This window comes from Erithacus rubecula, assembly GCF_903797595.1.
Source record: "Erithacus rubecula genome assembly, chromosome: 8".
Taxonomy (NCBI): Eukaryota; Metazoa; Chordata; class Aves; order Passeriformes; family Muscicapidae; genus Erithacus; species Erithacus rubecula.
The window spans coordinates 36,884,915-36,911,773 of record NC_136659.1 but is presented as its reverse complement, the minus strand read 5'-3'; the positions used below and the strand labels follow the sequence as shown (position 1 = coordinate 36,911,773).

Below are 26,859 nucleotides of genomic sequence, written 5' to 3'. Positions count from 1 at the left end.
TTTTCCCCTGGCTGTGGGTCACAGTGCAATGAGTTTGCAGCCATGGTGAATATGCTTTTCAGGCACAACTCATCCCCCGTTCAGCATTTTCTGTGCTGACAAAGGCCAGCTTTGGGCCCTCTGTTCCCACACCTTATAAACTCCAATCTGGTGAGTGTCTCCACAGGAACAGGAGCATGGGCAGTTTCACTTGTCCCCTGTGCCCTGACCCAAGTGATGCCAGCGTGCTGGAATGATTTCCATGCACAGAATGCTGACAGCAGAGCCCCATGGAGCCCCTTATTTAGCTCGCCTCCCACACTAGTGGGGAGGCACCACTGAGGACTCAACTGCTGAAAACTAGCAACTTCCCTGTCACTTCCACAGCAATTTATCTATAAATACATTTCTGTATGGAGATACAAGTAAAACAAATGAACTGTAAAAGCCACAAACTGCACTCACACAGTCACTAACACATGCACAAATAAAGCTTTTTGTAGCAGTCCTCTACCTGATTAACTAACCATAAATAACCAGGTTTAATCACATTCAGACACTTCAATATAAGTACCTGCAACACCAAATACAACTAATTTTTTGCCATATGAAATAATACATTCTATTTAATAACCAATTACTTTTTTCACCTGGAAACGTGCACCGCTCTTGCTCTCGTGGCAAGTTTAATGGGATTTAACTATGTTAATTTATGCAACATTTATCAATAGCTGAGCTAAGATGTTGTGAAGATTGCAGTTGCTCACTGTTTCATCCTACCTGGTGATTTCTTATTTGCCCTGGGCTGCATCAGGCAGGACTGGCGTGGCAGCAGGGGCGAGGACGGCAGCGACATGGACACTCCCTTGGCCAGGTTGGCTCTGCAGGACTCCTGGGAGCCTGGCTGCTCGCCACTGGGGAAATCTGCATTCTGCCCAGAGGTTGCTGTAACCTGAGAGGCATCCTCTGGGCAGCAGTCACCTGCTAAAAATAGAATTTTGTCATCTGTTAGGTGATGTGTCAAAATAAACAGCCTTGAGTTGCATTGAAATGCAAGTATTTAACATGAGAAACCAGCAACAATTGAGTGTGACTTGCTTTACTGAGTCCCCTCCACTGCAGAATCCAGATTACCACTGGGAAAGTGTAAATACACAAGTTTGCAACATTTTAACATCATGTAACAAAGAGGAAAAAGGGAAAAAAAGTCTCACTTTTAACAGAGTCATTATTATCCAGATTTCATCCTAACATCAAGCTTCCTATGAAGATAAAAGTATTTTTCAAACTAAAAAGATTTTTTAGCATCACTGTATTAGCATGAAAGGCAGGACCACCTGAAATGCTGTTTAGTGAACTAGTTAAAGGAGTTTGGTGATCCCTTACATGTAAGAAGGTGAATTACTAATAGGTACACTCAGGCATGGACAGTCTCAGATTTGTTTTTCCATTTTCAGGGCTAATAAAAAGCCAAAGATTTTCTTTCTCCACTCTTTGGAAAATGAAACTTCTACAACAGCTGATTTAAATACAGATTTAACACTGGCAATATAATTATTTTTTTTCAATACAGAATAATATGTGAGTTTACTTCAAAAGGTGTTGAAAAACACAGGTAAATGTAACTAGAAAATACTGGAATCCTGTTAACACCTTTTTACTAGATACATATCCAGGTTGCAATTTGGAATTTTTAAGTATTCCAGGTGAAATGCTGAGGGATGGGGTGGGCAAAAGGACTGGCACATCCACCTGCAATTCCTTAATTTCTATTTTCTGTTTTGCGATGGCACAATCTGAGTAATTCATTGCCTTCTTAGTAAACTTTTGAATTAATTTATCCTTCTCTATTGCATATGAAACATTACAACATGGAAGAGAGCTGGATGGAATGAAATAGCTCTAATCACTAAGTTTAGAGTATTTGACCACGACAGTAACAGGAAAGATATTTTACAGTCAATATATAGAGACACTACTGTATCTTAGCAATTTTTGTTCCAGCAGTACTCTTCCCTTTCCTGATCCTGTGCAGATCAGGCCTCCATGACTCAGATTGTGAGAGCAGAATGACTGAGAAGGTAAAATCTAAAATGGTCCCACAGAAATGGCCCTTTTCAATGCCTTCATTTCCCAAGGGCACAGCCCTTGCACACTGCCCCTGCCAGCCCAGGTGCTCAGGTGAGCAGCTCCCTGCAGCAAGCCCTGCACCCTGGCAGAGCCCAGGGCACTGCACCCCCAGTGATGGAGGGTGGGCGTGGGCAGTGCTGTGTCCTGCTGAAGCAGAAACTCTCTCAAGTGCAAAGTGGAGATGTGCTACGGAACAGCAGACACCCACTGCACAAATAGCACCCAAGAAAGGAGAACAGCAGCCTGCTCCTCCAGGCCCTTAGCTCAAGGTAACAGACCAGCCCCACAGCTGGAGCTCAGGAGCCATGGAATGCTCTGGAACGCTGCCACAGCCACAGCACACAGCAGCCCTTCCCCAGGACCCCTGACAGCCCAGGGGCAGCTCCAGACACCAGGACTGCAGGCCAAGGCTCCCCTTGCTCAGCAGGGACAGGCACAGGGACAGGGCACAGGGACAAGGACAGAGACAGGGCACAGGGACGGGCTCCCTTTGCTCAGCAGGGACAGGGACAGGGGACAGGGGACAGGCACAGGGGACAGGACAGGCTGCCAGGGCTCCCGAGGGGACACTGTGGTGTCCCTGCCCCAACCAGGGCTCCTGGCACAGCCCCACAGGAGCACAGCCCCCACTGCAGCGTCCACACCCCACCAGAACCTCATCCTGGCTCCCCCAGCTCACCTGCACATGGGATAAGGAGGGCTGCCAAGCATTTACATGCTTACATCATCCTTTACTGCATTTCTACATCTATCTGTCAATTTTCTTGATTCTAATTCTGCACTTTCTAGTTTGTGTAAACTGGGCTGATGACCAATCTCCACACTTCATCCAAATAACAGGAAACTTCCTGTAACATACCTGGCTCTACACATGACAAGACAAACCCAAAATTACCAAGCTTGTGGGATCTACCTGGTAACAGATTATGCTTCCCACACACCAATTTAACATTAGAAAAATACTAGAAAAATGCATGAGAAATACCTGTTGAAATACAAACACAAACCTCCAAAATTACTTGTTACTAACTTAAATGTTAGTAGTTCAACATATCTTAGGTACCAGAACAATACTTTAAATTACATGACATTGCCCAGTATCTACCAGAGTATAAATCAGGCTGTGTCAGTTCTGAAGTGAAAGGAAGATGACCTCTCACAAGTTTGTCAGTGTAAAACAAACACATAAGAGAAGGTCCTGTGAAACCCCACTTTCATTTTTTTAAAAACCTCTGAATTGTACACTTTCCCCTGCCAAGCAGCCTCTGGACAACAACCTTTCATAAGCATCAATCATCACTGGAGTTCTTACTCAGTGGTCAATGTAACCACAGAAGCAACTTAAAAGTTTTAAAACCCACACACAAAAAGCTTGGAGAATGAAAACCAAATCCCAGTTTAGCTGCACCTAAGGATGCAACTGAATGGCATAATCTGATTAACAAACTAGGTTTTTTTCCTTTAGGTACAAAATGATACAAGGATGGCTGACTATAGTAATGATTTTGTCGAGCTTAATATACTAAATTAGAACTCAAAAATCAAACTAATAGTATTGAATAGGGAGGATAACTAAAGTGGAAACCTTCACACTTATCTGTATCAGTATTAAACATATTAAAACACATCTAATTCTTTGTTCTTCAAGTTGCTTAGAAACCAGAAGAATGCCACCTACATTACCAAAATACAGAGTGTGTAAACAGAGTTTGATGCAGATGTGGGAATTCAGATCATTTTACATGAAGGAATAGGACCACTACCTTTACACCAGTGAAGGCTAAAACAATGAACATGCAGCCTCTCTGATCCCGGATACTGAGAGCAGCTGCAGAGAAAACTGTGCTCCATGGGTTCCCTCAGAAGGCCCTTCTGGGATGGCCTGTTCTGTCTGTCTGAGCCTTAGCCTTTCTACTAAGGTGAAACAAGACTCAACCCACTTAAGAAAAATATCTGATAAAAAATCATGCTACAACAGAAAAAATCGTAAATTCTGTAGCTCTGCTTTAGATGTTTTAAAAAGAAAAGAAGTACAGGATGCTGCTGCTGACCAAGGCTCCCTGTGAGCCCCATGGAGTGAAGGATACCACCACAACCAACATTTGGATGTGATTACAAGCTCAGAAGGAAACCACACCAGGGAAAAAGAAAACAGTTGTAAGAACAAGGAAAGCCCCTTCCAGAACAAGGCATCTCTAGGTCTAAGCAGTAAGAAACTGTTTAAGGATTACCAAACCCAGTGAGTTTGACATCCTGTCAACAGAACTGACAGGCAAGTGCACTCAGAACTCTGTAACAAGGCTCAGTGACTGAGTACAAGGTGCTTCATTTTTATTGTAACATGCTAAGCCCTGCCCTGGAAGGGCTGTGTCTTTCAAAACTGAAATGCTTCCAAGTGTGAGTGTGTGTGAGTGTGTGTGAGTGTGTGCACAGCCAGCCCAGCCCAGCTTGGGAGAGGGCAATCCAGGAGACCTGGGGAGAGCAGGGACCCAGTGTGCCCAGTCAGGAGCAGGCACTGCAGACACAGCAGCAGCAGCAGCAGGCAATGCAAACACAGCAGCACCAGCAGGAGCAGGCACTGCAAACACAGCAGCACCAGCACCAGCAGCAGGAGCAGGCACTGCAAACACAGCAGCAGCAGCAGGATAAGGCACTGCAGACACAGCAGCACCAGCAACAGCAGCAGGAGCAGGCACTGCAAACACAGCAGCAGCAGCAGGAGCAGGCACTGCAGACACAGCAGCAGCAGCAGCAGGCAATGCAAACACAGCAGCAGCAGCAGCAGCAGCAGCAGGATAAGGCACTGCAAACACAGCAGCAGCAGGAGCAGCAGCAGGCACTGCAGACACAGCAGCAGCAGCAGGAGCAGGCACTGCAAACACAGCAGCAGCAGCAGGATAAGGCACTGCAGACACAGCAGCAGCAGGACAAGGCACTGCAAACACAGCAGCAGCAGCAGCAGCAGGATAAGGCACTGCAGACGCAGCAGCAGCAGCAGCAGGCACTGCAGACACAGCAGCACAGGAGCAGGAGATGCAGAAGCACTCCTGCCAAGTGGAGCCACCCAGGCCCAGCCTTCTGGACAGAACACCGGCTGCTGCCATGGAAAATGTACGCATGAGGGGAGAGCAACATTTCATTCTTTTACTCTCCAGACTCTGGGAAGACCAGAAAAAAGAGAGAAAGTAGCATGGAATGGGGAGAAAACACATTACAGCCTGAGAAAAGGGAGCAGTGAAGTGCACTGAGTGAGAAACAACCCAGGCAAAATTAGAATAAATGGTTCAAATGGCCAACCTTTGCCAACTCTGCTTGTACTTGACATTATTTGCTCATTTTCTGGTATTTGTTTCTGCACTCTGGATTACTTTATTGGTACACAAAACATTAATGTTCTCCCGTAGCTCTTAAAAAAACAAGTCAATTTTTAAATAAAACAGTGAAAAATAGAGGTTATTCAGACCACTAAAGTAATTTGCATGTGTTTCAAGGGCAGCTTTTTTTGAGGGAGGGTGCTTATACGTACATGGGCTACATCACTGGAATTAGCTTCTGAAAAGACATTCACCACATTAAAAACTCAGTGCTCAGAAAACAGCTTAAGCTCTTATATAACTGACAAGAGCAGCTGAAAGTGAGCAAAGCAACACAAGATAATCAAAAACAGCTCCATATTTTAAGCATGAAACAATGCTTCTTCTATTGCAAGATATTTTTAGAGTAACAACAAAAAGTCAAACTGAAACTTGAAAGTATTCCATTCCCAGTTCAATATTCCAGACAGTGAATATGTACTTTATGCACCACAAATGCCCTTTGCTCTTAAAATTCAAAGCCTAACATCACAGAGCTTTTGGACAGAAAAAGCCAATCAGACTTACATATTTAGATTTTAAAAGGCAAACTTATTTTATTTAATGGCCTTTCAGTTTTCCAGAGTGGTACCTGAAGCCTTGATGCTCTCAGCTCAGTTCACAGTGTATTAGCCAGAAATGTTGAGTGAGATGTAATGCAAGACAGGGGAGTTAAAATCTGCATTGAGATGACCACAGTCAGCTGAGAATCAAACCTTTACTGCTACAGGCAAGTAATTCTTAAAACATTCAGTTTGAAAATAAAGATTAAATAGTGGGTCTGGGTCTTAAGACAAGACTAGGCTTTTCTCTACAGCAACCTCACTTTTCTTTTCAGAGTAGCAATTTAGTTGCCATTAGCAATAAAATCAATAAATAAACACACCCCCTCCAAAAAAAAACACAACCCAAACAAAAAACCTCCAAAGCCAGTGAGAGCAAATTTCAGCAGATTTCTGTGTCTCATTCCAAGTGCTGCCCTAGTGCTGCACGTCAGGCTTGCAGCAGGGCCTGGGAAGGGAAAGGAAAGGGAGAAAGCAAATCAGGGATGTGGAATCTCAGATGAGCGACCACAGCTCATGCCTGTTAAACCCATTTTACTCATGAAAAAGAATACTAAGTGTAATCTCAACTTCTTAATTATAACTGATGATGCGAATAAGAGAGGAAATTCTGAATTCTGAGATTTCATCCAACTTGCTCAGTATACAATATTCCTAAAGGGCAAGGCAGACAAACAAAAGGAACTAATGATACACCAATCTACAATGGAACATAATGTAGAAATAAAGGCTCCATTCTATGTTCAAACTCATATTTCAATGAAAGACACTCACATGAAGACACCTGAATGTAAGTGGAAGGAAAGTAATGCAAATGCAAACTAAGTATCAAAGAGTACTGTAAAAATTCAAGTCTGATCTACCAGATCTGAATCAAACAAGATACAAGAAAGATCTATTAATACGGACCCTTTTTGCATATCATTAAAACAATCTAAATATTCATGCAATCACAAAAGGTCTGATGTAAACAAATCCATAAGCACTTCAATAACTTTCATTTCAGAAATCAAAACCACCCACCTTGTTTCTCCAGATTCTCTGCCTTTAAAGCACTACCTTGCTCCATTTTAAACATTATCTTTGCACTGACACAATAATCTGTCCCTTGTTATTTGACCACTACTAATAATGTCTAACAAGCCTTGAGGCTGGAAAGCCTAGAAGCCCTAACTACTTACCCCAGTGAATTTCTACTGACATCAGTGGAGTTTCCAGGCATACCATGTACCCATTTGATGTGAGGTTCTGCTGCAGTCAGTGCAGGAAGAGCAGAGCAAACCCAGCACAATGGTGCCATTGTCTGTGCTCCTTCAGGCCTGAGACCAGGCCAACAGAGACATCTGAAATAACTCAGCATGCCCTGCACAAGCTTCACATGCAGCACTCCAGTGTCTTTTAAATTAAAACACATTACATCCACTTTATTCCAAAGGAGCTTCTGTTAGAAAGTTAAAAAAAAAAAAAAGGAGATTCTCAAATGCAGGCAAGCTGCATTCTTTGGGACACTTAAAGAAAACAAATGCAATTACATACTGGAAAGCAGCTGGAAGTACAGAAACCTAACAGGAAATACTAACACAAATTTATCTCTGAAACATTTTTAAGCATTTAAGAATGAGTAGCTCCGTAGAATTTCTAAACCAATCATAATTAAGAAGTATTTTCTGTTTATATTCTGAAGCTTATTATGTATATTCTTTATACTATCACCTCACCATAGGCACAGACAGGAATTCCAAGTAACCTGGTAAAACCTGAACTTGAATCAAGTCTCCTGGCTCTGACTACTTGAACTGTGTCATTAACATACAATTTCTATGCTATATTAAAACAAAAGCAGCCATCTCCTTTCAGCTGAGGCCAGAGCCAGAAGATCTCCTTGTGGTTACAGAGGTCAAATTAAAAACCTCAAGGAAATAAACTGGACAACAAGTAAACCTCAACTATGAAAACACAGGAGAGAGAGCAGAAAGACACAATTCTATGGTTGGCAGAAAGAAACATAGGGCAGAAATAGTCAAAGAGCTGAGATTACCTTAAATCCAGAAAACAAAGTGTGTTAAGAAAGCAAAGCAAAAGGCAAAGAGAAGGAAAGAGAACGTGCACCCTCAGCAGAGGTCCCACTGCAGAGACAACTCCAGGGAAGAGTTTAAAGAGATGAAATTTATTTGATGACAATGAGGTAACAAAGAGGAGAAAGTACCATGTTTTGTTTTGTTTCTGAGACTGACTAAAAACCTTGAGAAACAAGGGGAAACTGTGAGTAACTGTTGTGCTTTTCCAGTTGTACATTTCACATGAGACATGTAAACACACTGATTATTTTCTGGGACACAAAAATTAATCTTCCTGTTTACCCTCCTCCTCATGGTTTCAAACATTGCTCACAGCTTTCTGTAACTTTAAGGTTACAGGTGCAGACTGTGGGTTTTCCTCCTCAGGTTCTGTCCTTTATCAAGTATGCACACCACTGATGCAAGGAAGGACAAGAGAAAAGAAAAACCAACTTACAGACACTTATCTCTGTTGTGTGGAAATAACTATGTCTCAAGGGCTGTAAAGACAGGTTTTGTCATGCTGAAGAAAACCAGAAAAAATCTGGATGCAGAAAAAGTTGTATATCTGGGTAAAAAAATGGGTTTGTTTGAAATTTTGTTCATTTGGCACATCTATTTACCTAAATGGGATACCACCCACTTTGTCTTCAAATCCACATTTAGAAATAACTTCCATGGGTTTTGCTTGCAAAAGCTGTTCTACACATAATTTGCTGCCTGCACAGCTCTTCTCACCTGTGTTCATGTATGTTTGCACAAATTGATAATTACAAATGTGCATGTTTAAACACGCTTATTTTGCTTCATTTAGATTTTATCTAATTCTACAACAGTCAAATCCAAAGAAACCCATTTTAACAAAACAATTGTAGAATTTCTACTGAAGCAACTGCAGGATTTGAGCCCAACTATGTATCTCAACTTACTCCTTTTGGTGCTGCCTGAGGCATCATTTTTCCAAAAGTGACATTGCCACATGACAGCCTTCCACCTGATCAAGGCAGAAGTTATTTCTACAAAGACATTCTACAAATCTTCAGCAGAGCACTTCAGTCTCTCTCAGAAAGCATCAATACTAGTTCTTGCAGTCCTCTTTTTCAAGGAAACACTAAATTTAAGAATCTATTAAAACCTACAATCAATATACCCAGCAGCTTATTTCAAAAATGTTATGCACAGTTTCATCTCTTAAGGCCTTATGTCAGGGCAAATGAAAAATTCTAATATTAAAATCCACACAAGCTACTGTTAAAAAAAGCACTGATTTCTTTCTGTGCTTTAACCCTTTTACATTTTCTAACAGTCCAGCTGTGCCTGCCTTCAACACAGAAAAAACCACAGCATTGCTACTCGCGGTAGTTCCACAAGGCCAGCAGCTGTAAAACCCATCAAAGAGTTACCACACAAACAGGAAGTTCCATTCAGTCAAACAGGAATCATCCCCCTCAGATCTAAATCACAGACTTCCAGGCGTTCCCTTCATGCAGCCCAGGGGACAGCTGGGGTTACTCCAGTTCAAGGAGGAGCTGCTGCAGCTCAGCCCCAAACCCTCCAGTGGGACTCCAGATGGGCACACGGGGTCAGGCACAGCTGCAGCACCCCGGTGCCCCTCTGCCCTGGCTGGGCTGCTCCTGTGACCCACGGAGCCTCCAGCACAGTTCACTGCTCAGCACCACTGCTACACCATGGCTGCACCCCAAAGAGACCATGGATGCACCCCAAAGAGACCATGGACGCACCAAAAGAGACCATGAACACACCCCAAAGAGACCATGAACACACCCCAAAGAGACCATGAACACACCCCAAAAGAGACCATGAACACACCCCAAAAGAGACCATGAACACCCCAAAGAGACCATGGACGCACCAAAAGAGACCATGAACACACCCCAAAAGAGACCATGAACACACCAAAAGAGACCATGAACACACCAAAAGAGACCATGAACACACCCCAAAGAGACCATGGACTCACCCCAAAGAGACCATGAACACACCCCAAAAGAGACCATGAACACACCCCAAAAGAGACCATGAACACACCCCAAAAGAGACCATGAACACACCCCAAAAGAGACCATGAACACACCCCAAAAGAGACCATGAACACACCCCAAAAGAGACCATGAACACACCAAAAGAGACCATGAACACACCAAAAGAGACCATGAACACACCCCAAAAGAGACCATGAAACCCACCCAAAAGAGACCATGAAACACAACCCCCAAAAGAGACCATGAACACACCCAACAGAGACCATGAACACACACCCAAAGAGACCAGAACACACCCAAAAGAGACCATGAACACACCAAAAGAGACCATGAACACACCAAAGAGACCATGAACACACCAAAAGAGACCATGAACACACCCCAAAAGAGACCATGAACACACCCCAAAGAGACCATGAACACACCAAAAGAGACCATGAACACACCAAAAGAGACCATGAACACACCCCAAAAGAGACCATGAACACACCCCAAAGAGACCATGAACACACCCCAAAGAGACCATGAACACACCCCAAAAGAGACCATGAACACACCCCAAAAGAGACCATGAACACACCCCAAAAGAGACCATGAACACACCAAAAGAGACCATGAACACACCCCAAAAGAGACCATGAACACACCAAAAGAGACCATGAACACACCCCAAAAGAGACCATGAACACACCCCAAAAGAGACCATGAACACACCCCAAAGAGACCATGAACACACCAAAAGAGACCATGAACACACCCCAAAGAGACCATGGACTCACCCCAAAGAGACCATGAACATACCCCAAAAGAGACCATGAACACACCCCAAAAGAGACTGTGCAGTCTTCCCACTTGTGTTTAGGGTTGCCCTGCTGAGATGGCTGTCTCATTCCTCCCACATTCGGGGGCTCTGAAAAACCTGGAAACTTTTCCAAAACTTCCTAAGCAAAAAACCAGGCCCATATGCCTCCAGAGCTGGGAGAAGCTCAGGTAAATCTGAGGTAAATCTGAATTTACTACTGCATTCCTCTGTGCAGCAGCAGTTGGAAGGATGGCCGTGGCTGTGTCAGCCTTACCTCTCTAGTCAGCTCCCACTGCTGGGGCACATTTCTACTCTCTCCAGAGGGTAGGAAATTTAAAGCTCTTGCTGCTATTCCATATCCAAAGGGCAATGAAGTGGAAAAACTCTTCAATCAAAAAAATCCTTCAGCTTCTCCCTGTTTTCACTTCAAAGACCAGGGAGATGAGCAAGAAAAGTAAGCTCTACAAAGACCAATGTTCTTTGCCTTGCTTCACATCTTTTCTAAAAGTAGAGAAATGTCTTGAAGCTGAAAGAATTGGAATGTCTTTTGGAACAACAGGGAAAGCTAATAAACTGGACATAACTTTACAGGAAGCCCTGGTGTAACACAGAACAGGATAAAACGCACATATCTCTCTTCAAACTTTTCACATCATCTTCAAATACAAAAAAACCTCAAAATCTCTGAAATCCAATAAATAAATTATTTACTTTTTAAAAAAAATGCTGCTCCTGAGCTTGTCCTCGCTCTAGCTCTCACCAGTCAAGCATTATTCACCGATTTTCCCCAATATTTGGTTTCCATAACGTCTAATTAATACATGAAACTCTGGACTCTGGTTAAAAAACAAAAAAAAAATCCAAACAAACAAATCCACCAAGCCAAAAATTAAACCAAAAAAACTTCCCACACTATAACAATCTTCCCTTGCTGCTCAGAAATACAGCAGCATTGTATTTGCAAAAACAGAAAAAAAATCTTCTTTTGCACACATGAATACAGGCAGATGTCATGAGATTCTAAAATAAAAAGCCATGCTTTCTGACCTACAGGAAAAAGGTTTTTCCAAGCTTCAGGTTTTAATCAAAGCCTGGTCAGAGCTCCATTCTAAACAGCCCAATTTTCCTTTTGAGCCAAACCCAATTTCCATCTAGTATTTTAACAAAAAAAAAAAATGTACCAGTGAAAGCCTCACCACAAGAATCTTTAGCCCACTGTGTTTAAAAACCCCAGCTGGTGAATTCAAGTCAGCAGCACACACAGAATGAACAGGATGCCTTTGGTCTTGCTCTGTGCTCATTTCTGTGCACCTCTGATCTGGTGTCAGGCTCTCCCCAGTCAGCACAGCTCCATCATTCAGTCATTTGGAAAGGAACTGTGGCAGAGCACAGACTTACAAAAGCACAGAAATTTCCTGAAGAACAACACATTACCTGCCAGATGACCTCAGAACTGGATTCTGCAAAAGAACAGTGAAAAAACCCTCCCTTTGCAGGGCTCAGTGTTAAGTGCAATGCAAGACATGTATATAACTTGCTTTCAAAGAAATCAGCACCGTTGTTTTAAAGGTTACAATATACAAGGATGTGGCAGCTTTATTATGCTCTGTTCTTTATATATTTAAGAAGTGTTCAGATTTATCTGTATTTTACTCTAGGAGTAAGAAGCTCATGTAGTCAAAAAGCATAAATTTACTCTTCTGGACAATGTGGGATCAAACACATCAGAAAATCAGAAATGTTAGTCTACATTAACAGTCTGAAGTTAAAAATGTAACTCTGAAAAATAAGAAACTTTCACTCAGGTCCATGAGCTCTCCAGACACTGCAGCAAAGACTTCAGCACGCCTGGCACAGAGCAGGCAGTTCATAGCAGCCACCAACACCTACCTGCACAGCCACAACCAGGGCAGCACAGCACACACACCTCTCTGGATATGAAACATCACAGCAATATTCACACCTGGCTCTCTCTGGATATAAACCATCACAGTAATATTCACACCTGGCTCTCTCTGGATATAAACCATCACAGTAATATTCACACCTGGCTCTCTCTGGATATAAACCATCACAGTAATATTCACACCTGGCTCTTTCTGGATATAAACCATCACAGTAATATTCACACCTGGCTCTTTCTGGATATAAACCATCACAGTAATATTCATACCTGGCTCTTTCTTGGTCCCTTTGCCACCCTCTCGACTCTTTTTCAGAACAGCCTTTAGCATCTTAAATGTTGCTCCTAGAGGATAACAGAGAGAAACAAAAATAAATGCAATGTCCATTCACAAAAGTTGCAACAAAACACAGGATCAATACAAATAAAACAGTGAAGTAATTAGGAGAAACTTTTTGGTCGCATTTATTTCTTAGAGTCACTTGTTTAAGCAAACTACTACTGCACAAAGAATGTTTCAATACTTGAACTCAACAACTAAGAGTTTGCTGTCTTCTGGTACAGAAAAATAATGCAGCATTCTCCACATTCCACATTCAGCTGCAGTTACAGGACTAAACCTGAGTAAGTTGCTGCAAGACGCCTCCAGCAAAACTACACCAAAATCAAGCTCTAACTCCTGGCTGGACTTCATCAGCCTGACTGGCAGCATGGAGCAGCCTGGTGCCAGCTGCAGGACTGTACAGGGCTAACAACAGCTCACCCCATTCTGCCCCCACACAGCACACTGCACAGCTCAGGTGAGCACCAGCTGCAGACTCCAGAGCAGTATCAAGGACAAGAAAAACGCATTTGGGCTGAGAAACCTGAAAGACAGTTCTTTCACATAAGTAGCTTCAGTTACAGAGCAAAAAAAACAGAATCTAAAGAATTATGAAGACTACCTCTTTCTCAAAAAGCTTTCTGGGAGTATCTGTGAATCATGATTTCATTTATTTTCTCTATTGAAAAAATCAAAAGGAATCTCATTTTAGAAAGCTTGCAGTATGGAATATGTAACAAGAACAGGGAGAAAAGTAATCTGGCTCTGGTGTCTTATGTAACAGACTGCCAGGAACCCCACATGAAATCAACAGCAAAAGTTTTCCATTCAAAACCTATGGATTCCTCAGAAAGGAATGGATTCTCTTCATTTGATGAAATAAAGCAGAGAAAGAGAAATCAGGGATAGCACAGGAACCATGCTGAGGGTGGCACTCCCTGGTGTTAATGAATTTCAGAATCTAAAGAAGGTATTTTACATACATAGCTAGAATAGAATGGCAAGGACAAGAAAAAAAAAGGAAGATCTGAAAAGTCACATATTATATTTAACTTTCTTATTTTGCAAATACAAGTATGAATTTTCTATTAACCAGAACAGATGGGCTTGATATAGAACTGGAACTCTACAGTAAATGTCATTCCTATTCTTAGAATATGGATAAGTGCTAATGAGAGACCAAATAAAAGGAATCAAGGACAATTCCATCCTAGATTTACTCTTCTTGGAATTGAGGCCAATTTCCCTACCGTGCAAAGATTTCTTCAAGGATCTATTCCAACACAGAACAGAACTGGCATGCAAGATGGTTGCTCATCCAGACCACATTCAGGGTAGATATGAAGAGTGCCTACTACCTGGAAGTAAAGTTTATTTCCTTCCTTTTCAGCTTCAGATGATGCATTTCTTCATACCCATCGTTCACACCTCAGGACACAAACTGAAGTGAACAGTGATAGTGTGCACCTATAATTTCTCACACCTTGAACCAGGCACAAGGTGCTAGATCTTGTTTTGTTTTAAAGGTAACTGTATGAATAGGACGATTTCCAGGAATGCTGGCACACTGTCTAAGCACACTGCACTTTCTGTCTCCTCACAGCCAAGCTGAAGTAAAATCACTCCCTGACTCAGAGTTCAGGAGCCCTTTCAGCCACTGCAAGTGCTTCACTTTGGTAAACAACTCCAGTTTACATTTTCTAAATCCCAGTTTTTAAATTCTGCCATGAAACTCCTTGTTTGGTGTTTGCTGGGTTTTTAAATAGATTTTAAAACTATAATTTCCATTTTAAAATGGGTATTAGATGGGGACTTGTTATCCCAGTGCTAATAACATCCAACAGAACTCTTCTGCTTGTGGAACTGACGGTGCTGTCAGCTGCTGACAGTGGATTCCCAGCTCCAGATGCAGAAGACATTCCTTACAACTGCTTCCTGCTCAGAGCATGGAGGGAAAGGGCAGAAACTCCCCCAGTTCAAGAATTTGCAATGATCAGCTTCTTTATAAAAGCTTTATAAAACACAAGTCTTAGGTCATGGAAAGAGTCAGGAGCACAGGCATACAACAGTTCATTTCCCAACCTTTTAAGTTAAGTACTTCATTACCTGAGGAATCCTCTGAAAAGCAGAGATAGAAAAACCTCTCTACACTTCCCCTCAAGTCTCTCCTTAAAACTCAGCAGCTTCCTTGCATGGGAATGTTCTCCATGTGAAGCTGCTCCTGAAGACACCAACATGAGGATCAGGATGATTCCCAGCTCTTGTTCCACCTCCCTCACCTTTCAGAGAGGGCTCTTCTCAAAGATCTGCCACAGGAGCTCATCACCACTGCAGAGGTAAATCAACTACTCCCACAGGGCAGGTAAGCACCTGAGCTACTGCCCACACCTCCTGGCATTTACACTCCTTACATTACTGCCCACAGCTGTCTGCAAGCTTCCTTTTTCAGATCCTGAAAACCAGTGAGCATTCATTTGCAATGCAATAAAAGGTAGAACATCTTAGTCTACTGTCTGCACAGAAGTACTTAAGGATTTGCCACCTTTAACGGTGAGATTTATTAAACACATGCTTCAAATAAACTGTATTTTTAAAGTGCATTTTGCATTTTTGAATCCCAAAACCCTAAGCTTTGAAAGAAAACTTCATTTAGTCAGAAGTGGTTTCACTGCCTACACAGTCAGTGTCACTCTATGTGTCACACAGAAAAATTCCCTTTTCTGGCAAATTCAAAATCCTTTAGCAGCACTGCAGACTTCAAACAAGAGAAATATACAGCAAAAAACAATACTTAAAGGAGCAAGGTATTCCTGATGTAGCAAATCAAGACAGTAAGTAAAAAAAATCCTTTAAAATTACTACATTTGGGCCATCAATAGCTAGCATTTTGTAATAAACAGAGGGCATATCCCCAGATATGAGACTACTAATTAATGAATGAAGAGACATTTGAAGAGAACAGTGTTTTTACTTTTAAGATGCAACTTCCAGTGAGATATATTTCTGTTATGATTACTCAAATGCATAAATGAAAATGGAGAGGTCTGTCCCTGACCCTTTGTCCCTACAGCCAAGTAGAAGGTGGTATATAAATTGTTTCCAATAGGGTATATTTAGCTAGACCTATTACATTTAAACAGTTATTATTGAAATATTTTTATACAATACCTTAAACAATTATGGTCTTTACCCTTTCTAGACATTTCTCATGCAGAAAGATCAATACAAAGATACAATACTGACAAGCTGTAGTACATTTGTGTCATTTGCTCTTCACTCAATTTAATTATTTTGAAACTTACCTATGAGACATTCCACATTTTCTCCATTTCACCTGACCCAGTGCAAGCTATGCAGCAGTTTAAAAGGAAACTGCAAAAGAACAGCAAGGTTTCCAGTTTGCCATTCACTTCTGAAGTGGAATTATGCCCTGAAGCACTACTAAAATACAGTAAGAGGTGAAAGATGAGGAAGTGTGAGAAAAACCTCATTATCATGTTAGCTGCTGGAATGGGCTTTTGCAGTTGCTTTTTTCCCACCAGTCTGGATCCAGATTTCATTTCTCAGATGGCACAGACGTACCCACTCTGTGCTGCAATCACCCAGCTCTCTGCTACCTTACCCTTTCACCAAATTGCTGATTATTTTGGCCAGTGTCCCTGAGGGCTGCCAACACAGGGGAAGAGCTGGTCACTCCACTTAACTGCTTTCCTAAACCCTGGGCAGGTGCCAGGCACTGCAGAAATGACTCTTTATCACCATTTCAGAGATTTCTGCTCCCCAGCTCCTCATTACTGCCCTGAAGCACTGGGGAAGCTGATGCTCACTGGAGCAGATGGAGAGCACTCACCAGCCACAACTATTCACTTCAAAGGTCATCAGCCCTGTCTGAACCAGGCCCAAGGCTCAGCAATCATGCACATGGAGAATTACAAGTGGAATCACCTGTCTGGCTACACTGGGAAAGAAGAGCAGCAGCTGTCAACACAACCTGCAAATCTTACCCGCTCACAGCTTCTCCTTGTATGACAAATACCTGGCCACAGCAGAGGTGTTTCAGACTCTTTGTTCCCATTCTGCTAACACTCTCCACAGAAAATGCCAAGACCACAGCCATCTACCTTTTTCTACAGAGTTTTCCCTTTCTTCAGTCATGACTTACAAAACAAAATGAAAACTAACTAATCCAAACAAAACTCCAAACCAGGTCAGTATTATGTCCAGAATACAAAAGAGGTGACTTTTTTCATCATCACAGCTACTTTGCAGGTTTTCAACGAATCTAGTATGCCTGAGATTTTTATTTTTAAAAAGAAACATCACACCAATACAGACAGTTGTATTTTCTTGAGCGATAATATAAGATAATGCTGATAAAACTCAAAGCTTCTTTCTATTTTAGCTCTTCATCATACCTAGTTCCAAATCTCCTATATTCTTCATCCTTCTTATCAGGTTTTCAGGATTTTATTCTCTGCTGTTTCATAGAATTTTCCTCCTGTTTCACCAAGAGTTTTCTCCTAATACTACATATCTCTATTTAAACATAGACCAGAACATGCACTTGTATTTGGCGTCAATCTTCTCTTCCCCATGTCAGCTACCCTTAAAAACTCTGGGACAGCATGTTTTCTATAAACCCTAATCATAAAATACCTGATCTTGAAATGGCTGGGAATCACAGCCACTCACTTTTTCTAGAAATCAAATGTAGAGCTCCACGCAGAATCTGTACACAAACAACACGTTACTTACTTCCTGCTTCACAGGAAGAGATGAACTAATTTTTTACTAAGTAAACACTTCTGAAGGTTTTAATGTGGCTTTTAAAATATACTACTCTGATGACAAATGGATGTTGATGTTTTCTTCCTTAGGATAGTTTAGTTACTAGAGGTGGAATGGTATGTGTGCAACAACAGCTTGCAATATCCAAAGTGACAGAAAGGAAACACTAGGACTCACTAGGACTTCTTTGATTAGGGCAGAGTCACAGAACGGCTGAGGTTGGAAAGGACCTCTGGAGGTCACCTGGTCCAGCACCCTCGCCAGGGCAAGTTACACAAGAAAATCTTGGAAACCTCTATCGAAAACACAGAGCAAAATGATTTCCTTCAGAGAACATAACTAGATGGATCCCTGTGCTGGCTTTGGATTAGACAGCTAATAACTATTACTATAATATTACAGTACCTCCTGCAACCCTCCTCCTAATAAACATTTAAAAAAGCAAGTGCTAAGTGACCCTATAATGTGGGAATGGACAGGAACACAAAGCTCAAACATACTGGACTGTTCAGGACATGTTAGCACAATTGCACAACCACACACACACACACAAAAAGGGTACATATCTTTGTGGGCAAAATAAATTAGCAAACTTTGGAATTAAACATTAACATTTTTGAGGATGTCTAAAGAACAAACATTTCAGTCACATAATCCAGAAAGCATGTTGGGTATCTATCTGTATATACTATATCTGTATATACTATCTGTATATACCTTAGAGCATCTCAGAACATATGCCAGCTCCCAGCAGCCTGCAGAAGGGCAATAAACTTATTTCCATCTCACCGAGGAGGAGCAAAGCCCAGTTTTCTCAAGGTCATGCTGGAGGAGCCTTTACAAGGTGGCCAGTGGGGTCAGCCTGCATCGGCCCAGAGGCAATCCATCCTCTCTGTGCTTGCAGGGGATGGCATAGCAAAAAAAGGATCCCACAGCAGGCACAGACGAAGGAAGGCACTCACTCCTCTGAACCACAACAAACTGTTAGACTAGCTTGGCTATTTCCTGAAATCTCACTCATCAGAATGAGGCCAAACACAAATATTACTGTCCTTGTTTTCCACCTCAGTGGAAATGTGAACCTTTCATTTTTGATCACCTGCTTGTATTATTTGATGGACAGACTCAGGCATTCTTCTGTAGTGTAAAGTCTAAGGAAACACTCTGCCATCCATGTTCTCCCAGCTCCCTTTTCCTTGAAGCAGTTTCAGTGTACAAGGCAGTGGCACCGAGAGCCCTTGTTAGAGCATTGATATCAGCACCAGTACAGCTGCTGACAGGCAGGGGATCACAGGGGACCACAGCAGGCCTCCCCCAGCCCACCTGGCATGGCTGGGCTCTGCACACTCAGACCCCACACCAGGGAGATTACACACATCAACCAGACACACACGAGAGCTGCAACTCCTTGTAGCCATGCAGAGCTCAAACTAAGGACAAGAACACGGGATACCCAGAGCACCCCAGAGTTCACTCAAGAAAAATTAAAGGCTTCTCTATACAAAGGGTAAAGTGCTTCACATTCACATCCTCCCTCATCCTGCAATAACTCTCTGGTGTAGACAAGATCCTACGTGTTCTTACCAAAAATATTAAATACCTGGCAAACCCATATTTATTAAAATTTTACAGTTGTCCTGCTTTTTTCAGTAACTAAACAGCCAAGCACCACTAAAGCTTCTAACTCAGATGCCAGAAAGCATTCCTTCCACAGGCAAGTGTCCAAAATAAATAAATTTAAATCCTCACAACCAGAATTTGACTACTAGTGGAATACAGACTTTTATACTTAAAACAAAAAAAGAGAAAAATTATTCATTCAAATCTTAAGTCTGTGTAAATCCTTACAAGTTTGCCAAGACAGTACATCCTGGTCCCCTTAACCTGCCCCTGAGGTGCCTACAAGCCCCACTGCACATCACGAGTGGAGTTCACTGATGTACAAAGAGAAGAGAGGCAGTACCAACAGGAACTCGCTCAGCTCAAAATCCTGCCAGCAGAAGAAATTCCGTTTTTCTCCTGGGGAAGGCTGAGAATTGAAGAAAGGAGCAAGGCTCACCTGTTTTTCCTATTAGCAGAGACGAGGAAAACAGGTAGAAAACAAACATTTCTAGCAGACTGAGGGGCAGAGTGAGATTCCTCAGGCCTGGGACACACAGGAGGAGCTGCCACAGCCACACTGCTCCACGTGCCTCTGGCATCCCCCCAGCCAGCTGTGGAGCCACTGCCACCTACACAGCCCCTACACCGGCTCATCCTGACACACCTGGGCCACCAGGCACCTTTTCTTAGAAAGAAAGAAGTGATACACATTCCACTAATGCTTGGATCACCAATCGCAGGAAATTCTGCTGTAGAACAAAACGAGACAGCAAACAATTCTACAGTAGGCTGTGGAGTTTTTTCCTCTTTTAACATCACCCTGCTTTAAAGAAATCTAACATGGAGAAAATCTGTATTTATTGATAATTCACAAGCTCTAACTTGCATCACCATGAATTAAAAACAGCTAATAAAAAACACTCAGATATTCAAAATACAGATCTGTAACTCTGTATATATTTTATATACTGTATATGTTTATTATGTAGTTAAAAAATTTAAGATCACTAGAAACCTAAGCAGCGTGTAGTTTTCCAGTTTCATACACATCTAAATACAACTGAATTTCTTAATGCACATGAGGAAGAACTAGATGACTTCAAAATCAGCTGCATTCCCAAAATTAATTTAGCCATTTAGACTTCAAAAGTGCCTCAGAAGTGCTCCAGAGAGTGCCTCACCAAGTCAGTCCTCACAGGCACTGCAAACCATAACTGTGGCACCTGCTGACACAGAGCATTCACTGAAAGAGGTCAGATAATTCAGGGAGCACTGCCCCCAACTTCAACAGCATCCAGACGCAAAGGCAGCTCTTGATCTGAATGCAGGCATTTAAACTCCTGTGAGGACTGTGGCAGGACTGGCTGCTGCCATCACTGACCACCACTGACCATCGCTGCCCACCGCTGCACACCGCTGAACACCGCTGCCCACCGCTGAACACTGCTGAACACCGCTGCCCATCCCTGCCCACCACTGGCCACCACTGGCCACCACTGCCCACCGCTGAACACCGCTGCCCACCGCTGCCCACCGCTGCCCATCCCTGCCCACCGCTGAACACCGCTGCCCACCGCTGCACACCGCTGCCCATCCCTGCCCACCGCTGAACACCGCTGCCCACCGCTGAACACCGCTGCCCACCGCTGCCCATCCCTGCCCACCACTGGCCACCACTGGCCACCACTGCCCACCGCTGAACACCGCTGCCCACCGCTGCACACCGCTGCACACCGCTGAACACCGCTGCACACCGCTGAACACCGCTGAACACCGCTGCCCACCGCTGAACACCGCTGCCCACCGCTGCCCATCCCTGCCCACCACTGGCCACCGCTGCACACCGCTGCACACCGCTGAACACCGCTGAACACCGCTGCACACCGCTGCCCATCCCTGCCCACCACTGGCCACCACTGGCGACCACTGCCCACCTCTGAACACCGCTGCCCACCGCTGCCCACCGCTGCACACCGCTGCCCACCGCTGAACACCGCTGCACACCGCTGCACACCGCTGCACACCGCTGAACACCGCTGAACACCGCTGCCCACCACTGGCCACCACTGCCCACCGCTGAACACCGCTGCCCACCGCTGCCCACCGCTGCCCACCGCTGCCCACCGCTGCCCACCGCTGCACACCGCTGCCCACCGCTGCCCACCGCTGCCCACCGCTGCCCACCGCTGAACACCGCTGCCCATCCCTGCCCACCGCTGCACACCGCTGAACACCGCTGCACACCGCTGCACACCGCTGCCCACCGCTGAACACCGCTGAACACCGCTGCCCACCGCTGCCCACCGCTGAACACCGCTGAACACCGCTGCCCACCGCTGCACACCGCTGAACACCGCTGCCCACCGCTGAACACCGCTGCACACCGCTGCACACCGCTGCACACCGCTGCACACCGCTGAACACCGCTGCCCACCGCTGCACACCGCTGCACACCGCTGCACACCGCTGAACACCGCTGAACACCGCTGCCCACCGCTGCACACCGCTGAACACCGCTGCACACCGCTGCACATCGCTGAACACCGCTGCCCACCGCTGCACACCGCTGCACACCGCTGAACACCGCTGCCCACCGCTGCACACCGCTGAACACCGCTGCCCACCGCTGCACACCGCTGCACACCGCTGCACACCGCTGAACACCGCTGCCCACCGCTGCACACCGCTGCACACCGCTGAACACCGCTGCCCACCGCTGCACACCGCTGAACACCGCTGCCCACCGCTGCACACCGCTGAACACCGCTGCACACCGCTGCACACCGCTGAACACCGCTGCCCACCGCTGCACACCGCTGCACACCGCTGAACACCGCTGCCCACCGCTGCACACCGCTGAACACCGCTGCACACCGCTGCACACCGCTGCACATCGCTGAACACCGCTGCCCACCGCTGCCCACCGCTGAACACCGCTGAACACCGCTGAACACCGCTGCCCACCGCTGCACACCGCTGAACACCGCTGCCCACCGCTGAACACCGCTGAACACCGCTGCCCACCGCTGCCCACCGCTGCCCACCGCTGAACACCGCTGAACACCGCTGCCCATCCCTGCCCACCGCTGCACACCGCTGAACACCACTGCTGCGGCCCAGCAGGGATCCCAGGCCAAGGTGTCATCCACCCACAGGGCTGGCTGAGAGCATGCTGCTCTCTGCCAGCACCCAGGGACTTGTCCCGTGGGACAGTCACCACTGGGACATCTCACATCTGCCAGGCTGGCTGATCTGCACAGCTGCTCACCCCAAAAGCTCCTGCAACTTCAGCACCCTCATTAGAAATCAGTATTCCAGATCGAGAGGAGTTGGTGCTAGTGCCTCAGGAACAGCCCATGTCCCAGCAGTGCCCCCAGTCACACAGTGCAGAAATAACTCTCGCAGGCTCAGCTGCCCGGCCCCTTGTTCCCACACTCTAATGAACATCCCTCGGGCACACAAGTATCTACACACTTCACACAAGGAGCCCAAGCGCTGCAGCTAAGATACAGCAAAGTTGAGTATTCTAATAACAAAGTACTTTTACAGATTAAACCTTTGGCTTAGCAGGCCTCCTCTCGAGATGTGGAGTAAAAATGAAATTCCAGAAACGCAGCAAGAGAAACAGGAATTTTAAAGTCATTCCATGTACGTGAACTAGAATGCGTGTACTTGGAATTTTAAAGTAATTCCATGTGCATGAACTAGAACGCGTATACTTCAAGAAGCACGAGTGGCAGTGATGGATGAAAAAGGCATACACAGTGATGTATTACCTACACAGCACGGAAACCTGAAATCACTATGCTGGATAAACCTCTGAAGGTTTATGAAGCTGAAAAACAGGGACGGGGGAGCAAGAGGACATTTTAGCTATGAAAGGAGACCAAAAGCACCCTGCCTGACTGAAGCACAAACTGAGTGAAAGCAAACCTGTGCTCCAGTTCAGACCTTCCCGCACCCCAGTGAGCAGGAGACGGACACCACGGGAGAGTCCAACACGTCTGTGGAGAGCCCAAACACGGCCAGAGACCATCCCCTGAGCGCTGGAGTTTTACACTTAGATAAATAATCCAGTCAATTAAGCATGCTGAAATAGTTTTACTAGAACTTCTCAAGTACCATGAATACTGAAAGATTAATTCAGTCATGCTAAACAATGAATTTTAAAAGGAAAGGATAGTAGGAGACAGCAGAGTAAACAGACATATTAACATTAGACGACACAATAGATATTCTGCCTTAATGAGCAACTGATCCCTTTATTTACTTCAGGATAAGATCAGAGAGGTTAAGGCTGCAAAAAACCACACTTATTAAAAAAAAAAAAGGCAATTATCAAACTAAACACAAAATCAAATGCAGTGAGGATCACATAATGTTTTAGAGGTTGCTTGTGGATTTCCTTGAGTCTGGGGTTACACTATGTCTTCAATATGCAGAAGTTAGTTTCCTAACAGCAGTGCTTCCTAAACACAAATATATTTTTAAGAAGTAAGACCTTAGACATTTGTTAGGCCATATGCTGAGATTTGCTTTCTATTGCCACAGCTTTGTGATAAAAAAACTCTCCAACCTCCACATTAAATCTCAGAGCTGAAAGCATCCAAAAGACTTGAACTAACCCAGTTTTCTCAGACTTTCCCACACACAAAACCTACAGCTGACCTTTCTCTATTTTTCTGGAAAACATGAAGATCTAGCTCCTGACAAATCCTGAAATACCACTTTTTAGTCAAAACAGCAGCTCTACAGATAAACCTTGCTTTTAAAATCATGAATATAAATTATAGTTTACAGATATTTATGAGTGTCATTGTATATAACTAACAGATCAGGCAATTTTCCAACTCTTGTGCTTATAAGATTGCTTACTAAAGAATCTTCTACCTTCAAAGAAGGTTTAATCTTGCTAAGAGGAAGAAGTTCAGCTAAGGAAAAACAAACACCTCTGCTAAGACTGCTCAGCTGCCTTCCAACATATAATTCAGATCACAAAGTTGCCATGGCATCAACTTCAGGCCTGTGGTCATACACACAAAATGTCTTTTTTCCTACATACTCTTATGGGAAGCTGAGCAACTCTGGCCATGAACCAAATATGTTTTGGCTCTAAAGCAGATATAACTCATCACCATTTGGACATTCCAATGGTTAGCTACACTGAGAAAGCAAGGCAACCAGCACTTCAGAGCATCCACATAAATGAAGCTCTGAATACACTACCCAAGCAGCGGCAAAAAAGAAACAGTACTTGTGTTTACCTTGCTCACTGACACTATTTTATAGTTTATTACCATTTTTCACTTAAGCAGCAGATCAGAACAAATGGGAAACATTCATTTTTGGCCACTGTATATTAAACAACGGCGCGAGGAAATTTTCTAGGATCTAAGGTATCACACATTTCCCATATTCCCCGGTATTTTCGATTTTAAAGTATCAGGCTATTTTTAAGCAACAGCTATCAAAAATACGAGGTAATACAACACTTCTGCATATACTGAATAATCCTGCAAAACTGTGAAGCAGGCTGGATGAGTGAAACATTTAAAATACTCCAGACCAGTGAAGGAGCCTCTTGCCAACTGTTCTCAGAGGCAGCAGCCACAGAAGATCGAAGCACAGCCCCACACCCTCAGCTGTCGGCCTCCCGAGCGGCGCAGCCCCGCCTCGGACAGAAGCGCAGGGAGCGCAGCTTCCAGCCCGGCCCGGGCTGCGGAGCGGGCACCGCGCAGGGCACACGCACCGCACCGCACATCCAGAGCTCCTTCTGGCCCCGGGCTCACCCGCACACCAAGATGGCTCCAGGCACACCCCATCTCTGAAAGCAGCAATTCAGGACCCGCTCCCCATCCAACAAATACGCATTATGAGACTATGGCAAACAACTACTGAGAAATCAGAAAGCTTTAGAAAGTCTGCTTTAAAATACAGATACTAGAGACTATCAGCAACTCACATATTAAAAACTAATCAAGTTATCGTTTTACCATCTTATGCTTGAGATGCCAGAAGGAACACTGATGAGCTCTAGGGCAGGCCCTTCTGTTCCAGCCGTCAAAACAAGGTCGCTGCCCAAGACACGCACGTGTCCGCTCCGCATCCCCGCCCGCGCCCGCGCCCTGGCTCTGCCTCCTCTCGGCTCCTCTTCCAATACCAAAACCAAACGCCACCAAGAAAACAAATTTTCCAGAAAGCAGCTTTTTCTTTTCTTCTTTGCCCCCAGGTCTTTACTGTTAAAGGCATGAAAACCGCCCCAGTCACCGAAACGTGACAGTGCGGGCCGGGAAGGCGGAAATCCCGGCCGGGCCCCACCCGGGCAGCGCCTCCCCCGGCCCGGCCCGGCCCGGCCCGGGCCACCCCGGGCCACTCAGGAGCCGTGGGCCAGCCCCGCCGGCCCCGGGGCGCGCCCCTCCCGCCCTGCCCCCGGCCCGGCCCGGCCCGGCCCGTGCCTGCCCGACATGCCCGCACACGCTCCTCCGCCAGAAAGTTTTACCGGCGGCCCCGCGCCCGCCGACCCCGCGCAGCCCCCGACCCGGCGGGCGCGGGGCGGAGGAGGGAAGGAGAGGACGAGGCAGGGAGGTCTCACCCAGCGGCAGGCCCAGCCCCTCGCCTCGGGCTCCGCGCGCGGCCCAGCCCGGGCTGCTCCGGGCTCCTCCGGGCTGGGCAGGCGCGTCGGCGGGATGAGCTCACGGGCGGGGCGGCGGCAGCGCCGCCTCCCGCGGGCCGGGCTGGGCGGAGCGGGCCGGGCCGGAGCGCTGCGTGCGGCGGAGCGGGGCGCTGCCGCCCGGCCGGGCCGCCCCTCCGCGGGCAGCGACCGCCGGGCCGCGCGGGGCTCGGAACGCCCCGCCATCCGTGCGCTCCGCCCGGCTGAGCTCTGCTCCTGAGAGCCCACCGGCACAGCTCGGGGCTGGCGGCTTCTGCCCCGAGCCCCGCACCACAGGCCATCCATCAGGAACGTGAAAAGTAATCGCATCGGAGCTTGTGAAAGCTGCACACGACAAAAGATGAGTGGAATGCAAATAATATAAATACTAGAAATAACAACGACAGATCTGGAACACATTGCCCAGAGAGGTTGCGGAGCCTCCCTCCACAGGTGGTTGTACTCAAGAACCGTCTGGACACAATCGTGTGCCATGTGCTCTGGGATGACCCTGCTTGAGCAGGGAGGTTGGACCAGATGACCCGCTGTGGGGCTTTCAAACCAACCCCATTTGTGATTCTGGGAAGATTTCAGACTGGTCCAAGTTGCTTTCTGAACTGGCCCATGCAAGGCATTTCAGAAACCAGATTAGAAATGCCAGGAGTAGGAAGAAGGAGTGTGGCCCTGCTCACATCACAGAAGATGACA

The 26,859-nt window shown here is 45.4% G+C and overlaps 1 protein-coding gene across 7 annotated transcripts in view; it reads right to left on the bottom strand.

Annotated features, from left to right (window-relative positions):
• The window catches only part of TANC1 (tetratricopeptide repeat, ankyrin repeat and coiled-coil containing 1), a 57,781-nt gene extending 31,550 nt beyond the window's left edge, over positions 1 to 26,231 (bottom strand). For 2 of the 7 annotated variants that reach the window (XM_079310974.1, XM_079310978.1), the window contains exons 1-3: positions 26,095 to 26,231; positions 13,061 to 13,135; positions 760 to 963 (exon numbers count right to left, since the gene is read on the bottom strand). In XM_079310974.1, coding sequence (XP_079167100.1) covers positions 760 to 963; positions 13,061 to 13,121 — 265 coding nt within the window. In that variant the 5' untranslated portion in view covers positions 13,122 to 13,135; positions 26,095 to 26,231. Of the gene's footprint in view, positions 1 to 759; positions 964 to 13,060; positions 13,153 to 26,001 lie in introns of those variants that run through there. The other 5 variants (XM_079310976.1, XM_079310975.1, XM_079310977.1 and 2 more) reach the window with 5 other exon arrangements.
• Positions 26,232 to 26,859: the final 628 nt, after the last annotated feature.